Source organism: Equus asinus, chromosome 22, assembly GCF_041296235.1.
Source record: "Equus asinus isolate D_3611 breed Donkey chromosome 22, EquAss-T2T_v2, whole genome shotgun sequence".
NCBI classification, from domain to species: Eukaryota; Metazoa; Chordata; class Mammalia; order Perissodactyla; family Equidae; genus Equus; species Equus asinus.
In genome coordinates this window covers 46,955,626-46,968,325 of record NC_091811.1, presented here as the reverse complement: position 1 = coordinate 46,968,325, position 12,700 = coordinate 46,955,626, and the positions used below count along the sequence as shown (strand labels likewise).

At 38.7% G+C, this 12,700-nt stretch overlaps 1 protein-coding gene across 8 annotated transcripts in view; it reads right to left on the bottom strand.

Moving 5' to 3' along the window:
- Positions 1-12,700, bottom strand: part of TMEM117 (transmembrane protein 117) — a 423,429-nt gene that overhangs the window by 60,695 nt on the left and 350,034 nt on the right. For 7 of the 8 annotated variants that reach the window (XM_014836290.3, XM_070494073.1, XM_070494077.1 and 4 more), the window contains one exon: positions 11,492-11,651. In XM_014836290.3, the coding sequence (XP_014691776.1) occupies positions 11,492-11,651 (160 nt within the window). Of the gene's footprint in view, positions 1-6,453; positions 6,594-11,491; positions 11,652-12,700 lie in introns of all 8 variants that reach the window. The other variant, XR_011496811.1, reaches the window with a different exon arrangement.

Sequence of the window (12,700 nt, the reverse complement as noted above, 5' to 3'; positions counted from 1 at the left end):
AATGTGACACGGGAATAACTTAATTGAGATTTGTAAAAATTGCCACGGATGTGTAAGAAAAGAAGCAATTAAGTTTATATGTGGTGGATAAGGCTTCACAGATAGGGTAGCATTTCAGCTGAGGTTGAAAGATGGTTGAGAACAGCCAAGCAAGCACATTGAGGAGAGGCCCTTTTATTGCATATGCAAAGGCCTGCACCTTAAAAAAGGCATTATGACTTGGGTAACCAATAGGTATTTCAGAATTAATGGAGTATAAAACGTAAAGGTTGGGGTGGGAAAAAGAAGGGAGGGCAATGGCCAGGAATTGGCCAGTGGCTAGGCATGGGCTATATGATAAAAGGCCTAGTATGGCAATGCAAACGAATTTCTATTTCAAGAATTTTGAGGTTATAAAAGAATTTTTATCTGAAGATTTTTATGTTAAAAAGATTACTTTGCAGAAACGGGTGAGACTAAAAGAAGACAAAGAGTATTGTACTGATATCAGTGAAAGTTGATGGTAAACTGAACTAAAGAAGGGTCTAAAGGAGCAACAGATTCAAGAGATATTTAGAAGAACATATAAGCTTGATGATTGACTGGAAGACAAGTGAGACAGACAAATCTTGGATATTCTCCAGGTTTTTTGGTTTGGGTGACTGAGTGGATAATAGTCTGAGGATTCTTGATAGGTTGGTCTTGGACATGATGAACCAGAGAAGCCCACGGAACATCTAGGTGGACAGAGCCAGTTGGAAGTTAGATATCCAGGTGTGAAATTCAGCAGAGGCATTTGGACTTGAGAAAGATTGGAGAAAGACTAGTCTACAAGGAAGACTGAAAACCATGGCAGTAGATGAAACTGCCTTGGAAAGAAAGCTGGGATAAAAATATAACAGAGGCTAGGGCAGAACCTCAGAGGATACCAAAGCATAAGCAGTAGTTAGAGGAAGGGGGTTTGACAAACTGGATTGAAAAGAAGAGATATATAGTTTGGCTTTGACCCAGTAAAGAGGTAGTTCCAGGGAAATCAAAAGAGAAAAGAATTTCAAATGTTGAATTATGAGACAGTCATAAGGTAAAGTGAATGCACCTACCAGACCTGACTTCTACACTCATTACATGTAAGGACCCACTGATCTGCATATTCCCCAAACCAGAATGTAACTTGGCCTCCCTGACCTTGTCCTTCCCCTGACTCTTGCCCAGAAGCCCATCATGAATCAAAAGAAGAGGATGGGGTTGGGGGAAAATAATGCCAAAAGGACTGGAGAATATATATATTAACTAAAATTTTCTTGGAAGTCTGGGTGTAGGATATAACATTGCATATGATACAGCAAAACTTCTCAGAAAATCCTCTCCCACTCCCAAGTTCTACTAGCTGTGGCAGCTGTCACCAATATGTCTTCTCTCCTTTTTTCCCCATAATAACTCCTTCCAACCTTCTGGCTCCTACCCTCCTACTGCACGGGCGGGAATACCCTCTAGGTCCCTGAGTTCCTTCATTTTGCATCCATACCTATCCCCCTATTCATTAAAACAAAGGATAGTCTTTGGCACCCACCCTCTTTAGAAGGCCCAGGAAAGGATGAAGAGGATTATAAACAACTAATTTCATTTTTTCCAGACACATACTTTTGTGTATAAAGTTATTGTGTCATAAAAAAACTGAGAAATATATACCTGTTTGGTTCCATGCCAACCCTGTACTTCAGATCTTATTCAACTTGCCAAATAAATTTACTGAGCTATTGAAATTAAACAGAGTAAATAAATGGTAGGCATCTTAGGCATAGATATAGATGTCTTAGACATAGACGAAAAATCCTAGATAAATTTTTCAGCAAAGGGATATTTATAAAATACACTTTCATCAAAAACTAGAGAAAAATACACCAGGTACATATTTGGTTTTAATTGTTCAGCTTTTCATAATATGTACCACTGTAATGATGTGGTTCTATATGAGAAACACAAAATTCTGAAAAATTCTCCAAACTCTATCAAATGCAATAAATTCAGAGTGCCATCTGGCAGTTTGAAATTTTCTTGGGGTTCTTTTATGTATGGCCATCTGAATCGAAGCAACAATAAACATTCACTTATTACCAATGTATTACCTTAGAGCAGCGAGTTTCAGAGAAATCACATTTAGTAGACAAAAACTCATGTTCACAGACCAAATCCTCTAGAGATTTTGATACCATGAGATATAAGAGGAAGACCTGAGAATCTGCATTTCTAAGCAGCATCCAATTGACTCTAAGGCAGGTGACCGTGGTCACAAAAATCATCTGTAACACTTAGTAAATCCCAGGCACCACTACACACTTGGTAAACCAGAAACTTCTGGTGATATTCCCATAGCTCGAGAATTCACATTTTTTAAAGAGTTTTGGTGATTATTATGATCAGATAAAGGTGAAAATCCTCCCCTTAGTGTACATTTCTATTAGCAGATCATGGCTACAATGGACTGTTACTCAGACTCTTTATATATTATCACATTATTCTAGTGTTCCTTAGTTAAAATCAAAATAAGCCTCAAGGATTAATTATAATTCAAAGCATAACCCAAACTTCTTTCCATATGAATTATTTTCTTCTAACCAGACTATGTAATTTGACATACAAAAGTACCTTTTTTATTTGATTATCATAAAAATCCTGTAACATGGGTCAATAAAAATTGTCATGCTATAGATAAGAAAACAGATTCCTAGAAATGAAGTGACTTACTCATGGCTACACTGCCACTAAGAAATAGAGTCCTGGTCTGGTCTATTGCAGGAGTGTTCCCATCATTTACTAAGCTTCCTGCCACCTGTCAAGTGCTTTGCTGTGGACATTATGTATATTATTTAATTTGAGATGCAAACTACACTACAAGGTATGAAAAAAGTATGGGCTTTGGAGTCAGACAGATCTGATTTTTTAATCCTTATTCTGCTGAATCCAAATTCTATCTGTGTGCCATGTACACTTCTCATTTTCCTCATTTGTAAAATTATAGACAATAATAATATCAATCTTGTAGGGGAGTTTGAGAATATTAAATAAAGTGTGTCTAAGCATCTGGGACAGTGCCTGCATGTAGTAAGCAATCAGTGAATGCTAGCCTTTTATTTTTCTTTCTGCCTCCCTGTCTCCTTCTGTCTCTCCATTCATGTCTTCTTTTTAGTCCAGTTGTGTTTTCACTGCAACCTTCTCCCCTTCTTAGTAGCTTGTTCCTCATTTACACCATAAAGGTTCTCACTATGGTCTCCTGGTATTGGGCCCCATCTCTAATTGACTAGACTAGGCTAGACTTTGAGCCACTTGTTGCACACCCAAGGCTCCTCGTGCATGTCCAACTCCAGAGTTAACGGACCTTTGGCTTAATAACTAGCTGTCAGGGTAGTGGGTTGGGATTTGGAAGACCCAGGTTCTAGACTGGGCCCAGCCACTGACTAACTTTATGACCTTAGGCAAGTTACAAAACCTTCCTGGGCTTCAGTTATAAAAGTCAGGATGTGATAATATGATCCTAAAAGTTCTTCCTCCTCTAAGATCCTATGATTCTAAGATATTATTAAACTTGTTTCTCTAAAATGGTTGTTCTTAATTTCTTATTTTATTTTATTTTATTTTGTGAGGAAGATTGGCCCTGAGCTAACATCTGTTGCCAATCTTCCTCTTTTTGCTTGAGGAAGATTGTCACTGAGCTAACATCTGCAGCAATCTTCCTCTATTTTGTATGTGGGTTGCTGCCACAGCATGGCTTGACAAGCCCATGCCTGGGATCCAGATTGGTGAACCCCAGGCCACTGAAGCAGAGCATGCAAATTTAACTATTATGCCACTGGGCTGGTCCCACTTCATTTCTTTTTTTGGTCATGAGTTTAAATAAAATGAATGTTCAGAATTACTGGGGATTGTTGCACTGGCTTCCATGCTTTCTCATTGCCTACAACATTTCTTTTTTAACTTGTTTCTTAGCTTTATCATTGTATCTTAAAAGTTAGTAGAGGAATAGAACTACCCCATAGAAACACCCTATATCCCTGATACTCCATTAAGAGTAGTTACAAAGTATTGACCCACTGACCTGGCGAGAGGATATTTGAGATGAATGTCTGATTGTAGGGCTTATATTTAGCATCTTCAATAAAATTCTGACCTGAAGTACCGCCATATTCTGAGTTTGAAGCCTGTCCCAGAGGAGCTGGGGGCCTGATGAAATGACTGAATGTGTCAGTCTTCGACATTGCACTTTTTTATCATGTACAAGTGGTGCAATGACAAGTGGCAACTAGTACACATGACTCGAGGGCCAAGCATGATACACACACCCCAAGATGGGGGCGACGGATATGGCTGGAATATTCTTTTAGGGTGATGATCACAGCACCTGGAAACAACAATGTATCCACTGGAAAAATACAAATTTGAAGGAGTTATATCTTGTTGCCTCAGTGTGGCTTTGAAAAAATTACTGCTCGTGTACAATAGTGTACGTCTTATAGCTTCCCAGTTTCTTAACCATGTTCTAGCTCTCTTCTTAAAGAACACCTCAGGGACCGAAGAATTTAAATTGGGATAAAACTTGAATGTCTCCATTTTCCACTTGTTCAATCAAATCTTATAATTCCTTCAAGCTACAGTCTTCCCACATTATCCATCAAAACTCCAGTGAGCTTTCCCGCTCACAATAATCCCTCATAGGACTTATTGCTTGTTTTGAAACTGTGATCTACATCATATGCTAACCAGACTATTTGTTTCATTTTCGAGTGAGTGTGTGTATTACTCCGGTACCCATGATTGAATCCTATCTTTTTGGTCTGATAACCCCAGTGCTTCCAGTTCACCTAATACCTTCTGAAATTTTCCTGACATCATGGGTCACCTGCCACGCATGTTCTCTGGCAACTCCTACACACTGCCCACTTGGCTGGACTCCTTCATGCTGCATGGACATGACTTAACCACAGTAAGTCTGTCTACTATTTGGAGGCCAGTTGCTGGGACTACTAATAAAGACATTGAGATTCCCCTCCATGATTCTCCTGGAACCATCTCTCTCTCCACTGGACAAGCAGTGACATCAGAAGCACAAAATCATAACAGTAAATAAAGTTATGATTCAACCTCTTAGGCACGAATCATGAAGAGAGTAGGCATTTATGGTTAATCCAGGTACTCCTCAAATTATAAGCCCTTATTCTATGTCATCACTTGGGACCTATAACAGAAATTACCATTACAGTGTTTTCAAATAGGAGCATAACCCTTGAGTAAGAAAAATGATGTAAAACTAGTGTGAAGAGCAGTTTCAAATACTTTGAAGAAAGTTATATAAACTAGTCCCAAAGCTAAAGAACATGTTAAAACTGGTGTACAGACATTCAAACAACCTTTTCTTTCTAAGTAGCCTGTAAACAAAATCATTTGGAACAATTTATGCTGAAAATATATGCCAACTTGTCAAAACACCCCAGCTATTTAATTAAAATAGGTTCATGCTTGTTGCTCTGCCCTATGTTCTAAAGCGATTGATTCTACTTTCAACAGCTCTGACCTCAAAAGAAGTGCCCTGCTAAAGTCAGGTCAATGCAGTTTTAAAATAAACTCTACCAAGTCATAACATCTGTTTTTTACATCAGTCAATCTACTTCTAAGAACCACGCATGAAACAGAAAACACATTTTAGATGTTACACAGTGAAATGTCTGTAGAATGCAATTTTCATAATTATTTCTTCTGTGCATTAAGAATTGCTTTTCAGGAAATATCACTTTTCTCTAAGTGCTTTTCAACCAGGCCAAAGAGTCCTTTTTAACACTTAACTGAGCAATTTTCAGGTTTTTATGTGGATATTTAATTACAGTAAGACCACACTTTGGTGGAAATGACCTAATCTAATATTATTGATGGTTCATTCTCCTGCTGTTGGTAAACATTTTACTTCTTGAAAAATCTCATGTTCTTTGGCTTTTCTGAAATAATGTTACGTTCATTCCTTTATTTCATTCAGCAAAATATTTATGGTTAAAACTGCGATGCACTGAACAAGAGCTAGCTACGGGAATGAAAAATTGAAAAAACATACTTCCTCTCCTCAAAGAGTTCACACGTTACAAGAGATACGCAGATACGAAGGCACCAAGGTCCTAGGCAGGTACTTAGATAAATTACAAGAAGGAGAAGTGTTGAAAAGATGTTATCTAACGCGTGAGGATTCACCAAAACATGATCCTTGAATCTTCTTCCCTGTAAAAGTCTCTCCTCTAGAAGACTGCTCATCATTTTGAGCACATAAAGATATTACATATATAATGTACATTTTATCTACGTTATATACCTAGTTATATACATAACTCTAAGATGCACACACACACACACACACACACACGGTGATGAGAGAAGCCTTCTAGAGGAAAGGCCACTAAAGAGAAGAAAGATTGAAGGGAATCTTTCTATACTTACCTATAAATTCCCAGCAACTTGCCTTCTCATGGCTTCCTCTGCTTCCTGGGCACTTTGCTCAGCAGATGCTATCTTGATGCTACACTATATTGATCCAGTTGTGAAACTCAACAGTTCTTTAATCTTCCCTGCATGAATCCCTAGAGTTCAGTTATGTAAAGGATTTGTGAGAGATGAAGAATAGATGGAAACCTAACAACAGATATAACCATCAGCCCTCTCGGTCATTACCACTGCCTAATCCCGCCCACCTCCGCCCATCAACACACTCTGGAGAATTTCAGTGGCTCCTCATCTCATCCCCAGCTATATCCGCCTTTCTGACTCCTCCCTGCTCCTCCATTTCATCCCCTTCCTTTCCCTTCCCTCTTTCATTCTCTCTCTTCCTGCTAGTAAAAAGCACAGAACATTCTTTATCCTATGAAGAGAAACTTCGCTTTGAAAACCTTCATATGAGCAACTGGATCCTGGGTGGGTGGAGGAGATGCATTTAAAAAGTGGCAATGGTGGGAATGTTTACTTTCTACCTGAATAATTCTTCTAAATAAAGACAGTCTTCCTAAAGTGTTTCCACTTTTCTACTCATATTTATTCTATTAAATTATAAATTCCTCTACACAACCAAAAACTCCTGTGGACTGTGTCATTGATCTTTGATCTCCCCTCCCCTGTCCTCTGTCTCCAACACCTGATGGGATCATATTAGGAATTAATTTGTAACTGCTTTCAGAAATTAATGGGACAAAACTGAGTTCTTACCTTGATGATTATGATACTACTCCTAGCTGGAAAAAATTTTCTTCTCCATTGTTCTGCCTTTTCCAATTCTAGCTCCCTGCTCTTCTGCTCTCATCTCTTCTTTGAAGCTTTATCCTACTATTTTGTCTACACTGATCTTCCTCTCTCTTTTTTTTTTTCTTTTGGTGAACTCCTAAGATTCTTTTTTGTTTTTCTTTGCTTACTCTAAAACACATCATATTTTTATCTCATAAGCAGAGGAGATGAATGGGTAGGACATGACTGTAAATTAAATACTTACGCAATGAATTGTAGGGGTATATAAAAATCAACTGACATAATTATAAATACTAAACAGAATTCAAGATAACATTTCCTCAGAGGGAAGTGTTCTTTACAATTTACTTCTCATGTTCTGTAGTAACGGGTGATTTATATGAGTCATGTTACATTTTATTGGCATCTGTTTATGCCTTAGTTCTAGTGACTTTGCTAGCTACAGAAAAATGTGATACAGCAAACAGTTTTCACAATAAATGTAGAAAAATCCTATTTAGTGAATATTCATAAAATAAATAATTATTCTTTCCCCAAAAGTATTCAATACTGACCTACTAATTTTGTTAGAATAAAACAGCTGTAGCACCATATTGCAATGATTTCTTATCTTTTTTTTACCAAGCTTTAAATTTCTTTTGATAGTGTAAGCTGAATTTTCCAGCCATTAGAAAAGCCTAGGGTCAATTGCCTTTAAATCACTTAAATAATTCTAATGAGGGCAAATCTTTTAGTGAAACTACTCCCTCCATTTCCACTAATTTTGCTACTTTTCTATTTTTCTTTTGTCTGAAATATGTGACTATGAAATGAATTAGATCATAGTTTAGTTGCTAATGGACTTGTTAGGATACTTGTATTATATATTTTTAAATGTCTTGAATATATATGCCTTCTGGGGCTCTGTTTCCTTAAATTCACTCTCGTACCACACGCACTAGTTCCCGGAATGTCAATATGATGCTCCCAAAGGGAGACAGAGTTTGCATGAGACTCAGTGCTGAAAGCCCACTTCTTTATCCTCATCAAGTAGTTATTACTCTGGGCCTACTGCTGCCCACGTAGGGCTTTGTATTAGGGAAGCTCTGGGGAGATATAGCTATAAGCTATGGTTCCTGCTCTATAGAGCACGAAAAAGTGAAATGCTGATTTGCAGTTCAGATAAAAAGTGGTGCAGGAGTTCCAAGGAGGAAGTAATCATGTAGTTTTAATGGGGGGGGGGGCATTGAATGGTCCTCAATGGCAGAATCTAGATGAGGAGAGCAGGAGAGAGACACATCTTGGGAGGAAAAAGAGGCTCACAGACAACCTGGAATAAGCATGCTGTGGTCAAGGGCCAAGCAACAAGCCCTCTGGTCTGGGGCAGGGCTAGAGCATAGGAGACACGAGAGAAAACACAGTGACGGCCAGACCATGGAGGGCACTGAGGGAGCGTGCCTGGAGTGTGGACTTTATTCTTGGGCAATGAGGAGTCACTGACAATATTTTTGGCTGAAAAGTGACATGTACAACACAGCATTTCAGATTGAAAGGTTACAAGGGTGAGCTGCGTAGGGTGTATGGGGCAAAGGGACGTCTGGAGGCAGAAGGCTCCATAGGAGATTATTTTACAACAGTATAGAGGAGAGTCAGGACTAGATTGGTGGCAGAGAAACAGAAGGAAGGATTGGGCCAGAAGAGACAGAACAAAAGATAAATCAGTAGGCCTGGCTGCCTGGCTCAGTGTTGGGGGAGAGAGAAAAGGAGTTAGGAGATCCACTTTCTGGGCTCATTTTTGACTCCTCCTTGTGTTACACATCTATTATGATTTGGCTTTTGTTTTTTTTTTTTTCTGAGGAAGATTCACCCTGAGCTAACATCTGTGCCAATCTTCCTCTATTTTGTACGTGGGTCACCACCACAGCATGGCCGCTGATGAGTGGTGTAGGTCCACACCTGGAAACCAAACCCAAACTGCTGAAGTGGAACATGCCAAACTTAACCACTGGGCCACCGGGTTGGCCCCTTAATTTGGCTTTTGAGGTCCAGCCTCTCCCCTCTTTTCTTTGGGACTGCCTCACCCTGTCAGTTCACAAATAAGCACAGGACAATCCAGTCCCTTCAGTTCCCTCCCCAGGAATCTGGAATTAGGCCTGCCTGACAGCTGGAGAGTGGTCTCCCTCTGAGGGGTTAACTATTGTCATTTCCTTCCATGTGAACTGGGATGCTGAAAAAGCTGCTTTACAGTAAGAGAGACAACAAAAGCAGAAGTGAGGGGAAAAAAAAAAGAAGATAAGAGATGGAGAATAAAAGCTGGGTCAGGGTTCCCTGTCACATTTTAGTCTTTGCTTTCATGAGTCCCTAAAGTGCAACTGCATCGCTCTTCTTTAATTCTGTAGGACATCTTTATAATGCAGTAATACATCCCCCCTTTGATTAAGCTCACTTGGCAAGGATTAAGCTCACTTAGCAAGCCTTCATTGGACCCAAAATGGTCCAAACTGATATATTCCTCAGCACGAACTCTCCACCTTCACTCAATTGGTGCTCTGGCTACTCTTAACACTTCAGTACTTTACTGACTCCACATTCTCATGCCATTTCCTTCATCTAGAATGTCTTTCCCTTCCCAATCCTGCTGACTCCGCCTGTATAAATCCTGACTATCATTCCTTTCTTCCACTTCTCTTTATTAAGTACTTTTTGGGGGAGTCCATAATATCTATAATGTAATGTTACATTTTCCCACTTCGAGTCTCTGATTTTAGAAAACTTATTGAAAGAATAACTAAAACTACATAAAGGGGGTAGAAGATGATATATGGTAGTAAGAAATCTGGAAATTTATGCTGTCACATATACAAATTTAAACAAATTCAAAAGACAATGGTCTACTTGGCTGTTAATACCTTTGACTCTAAGGTGGGTTCAAAGAGGTACCAGTAGGTCAGTTGGCCAAAGCAGACATTTTACATAAGAAAGTATATTAGTTAGGAGTATTAGATGAAAGAAGATAAAAATAGCCTTTAAACAAGTAGTGCAAGATACATTATTGGATACGTGCTATAAATTCAATTTTATAAATATCCAGATGAGGTCTTACAGCAAATAACAGACAGATACGAAACCCGCCAATGCTTTTTACTCAAAGTCCAGGGCTTTCTCCACTGTGCTAAACTATCACACAGGTAATATAAAGAAATACATCAACCTTTAGGTGAGACAGAAAATTCAATTTTATGTAAGTTTTTAAAACAATAATGTATTGTCAATCTTCATCCATTAAAATAGTAATATACTCTAGGAACCATCTTGAACCTAATAACCTGAGCTATAATATATGCCAAAAAAACCAGACTGTTATTCTCCTGTAAGACATTATAAAATCTCTTATAAAGGCCTCTTTTGCCTCTAGAAATGAGAAAACCAATCTGCTATCCTGTGAAATCTCACATCAATTCAGAACACAATGGAGTTGACTTCCCCTTCAGCAACCGTACGTAGCCTTTGTTCGGGTGACTTATAATGGCTCGGGAGGGGAAAATCCAAAATTACCTTATGAAAGCAAGAAGAAAATGTCTAGCAAATGGATGGACATTTAATGAGCAAGATAAAGTGCCAAGAAATAGTTAATGTCTCTTTCTGTTCCATTCAAAGGAAGACTCCTAAGACCCCAAAGCATTGATGCCAGAAGACTACATGAGTAGTTCTGGTTAGTGCAATGCTATTGTACAAACAGTCTGTTGCTAAGCAGGGCAGAAATATTGTTTACATGAAAATGGAATGATCTCTGGTGAATACTGAAAGAAAGTGATAATTTCCATAACCAGAAAAGGCATTTTTACATCATTCCATTTCAACTGCTATAAAACCCTGAGTTGCTTTGGCAATTGCTTATCCTTGCTTTGCTGGCTTTATATCCTGCTCATCTCTACAGCGTTCCATTTACTAAATGATAGGGTTTTTGTTGTTTTGTTTTTTTCCCTGAAGGCTTGGCAGAAAACTTCACCACGGTGTATGGTTTCTAGGGGCCCACCTTGCAATGTTCGTATAACGAATTTTTGGTGCCCCTCTCATAAAAGCCCACTTGGCTTATCCTTCCAGTAAAACTGCTGAAAATATGACCAGAGAAGGTCCCATTAATAGCAACTGTAAACCATGCACTGCTCTAGCTTTATGAAGCCTTTCACTGTATAGTGTCGCTTATACTGAGAACAAAGCATAGAGCTGCTTCAGTGAAGGAGGGAGACACAAAGACACTTACCTGCATTACAATAAGGAGGTCAAAGACCAAGATGAAAGAAGCCAGGAATGCTCTGGAAACTTCATCACTGGGCAAAAATCCCCGATTCAGCTTGTCCCAACTGATCCAGTCAGTTGTAATGACAAGCACAACCACAGAAGTCAGAGTAAAAAGAACTGTCCTGCAACAAACAAGACATTCATTAAAGAGCATTAGATATAATAATATAGACAATGGGGAATGCATGTTATCTGTGCTGTATTAAATGTCTACTCCTTGCCCAGTACCTACCCTAAGGCATAGTCACCAAAAGGAAGATGAAAACAGAAGTAAATTAAGTGCTTTCTTTCAAAAGTAATTAGATAAAGGTATGATAGCATCTCTTCCAAGATTTTCCCTAAAGAACATTAAGATAATAATTATAGAACAAATAATTAACAATAAAAATTACAAATGACCTTAGTTAGTGCAATATGTATCCCAAAGAGAACATTGGTGTGTAGCTTTCATTAATGGACATCTTTTACTGAGGGTAGGGCTCATACATATGTAAGAGCAGAGGCAGGTGGGGAATGGGTGAGGAAGTCCTTGGATTCCATTATCATCCTACAAAAGAGAGGCATAGTCAGACTGGTCCCCACAGCCTGAGGAGCTCCACAGAGGAACCATCTCTACATGCCAACAGTGCTCATAAGACTCATGTCATAGATGACTTGTGGCCTAGTGACTTGTCTAGATCATACCATACCTCATCACTCATTCTTTGTTATAAGATACTAGGGGCCTGAGATTTTCTCCTACATATATATATATATATATTTTTTTTTTTTTATATTTTTTATCTTTTCTTTTTTCTCCCCAAAGCCCCCCGGTACATAGTTGTATATTCTTCGTTGTGGGTCCTTCTAGTTGTGGCATGTGAGACGCTGCCTCAGCGTGGTCTGATGAGCAGTGCCATGTCGGCGCCCAGGATTCGAACCAACGAAATACTGGGCCGCCTGCAGTGGAGTGCGCGAACTTAACCACTCGGCCACGGGGCCAGCCCCTTCTCTTATATATTTTTATAGCTCCCATAAAATCTTGCATAATTATAAGCAGATGGAATTCAATGAATGTTTGTTGAAATTTTAACAATTACATTTAAGTTTTTATAAAAATAAAAAAAATTACTTAAATTAGTCTATGGTATCGACATTCACAGTAAATTTAAATTGTGAGCAGTGAAAATTT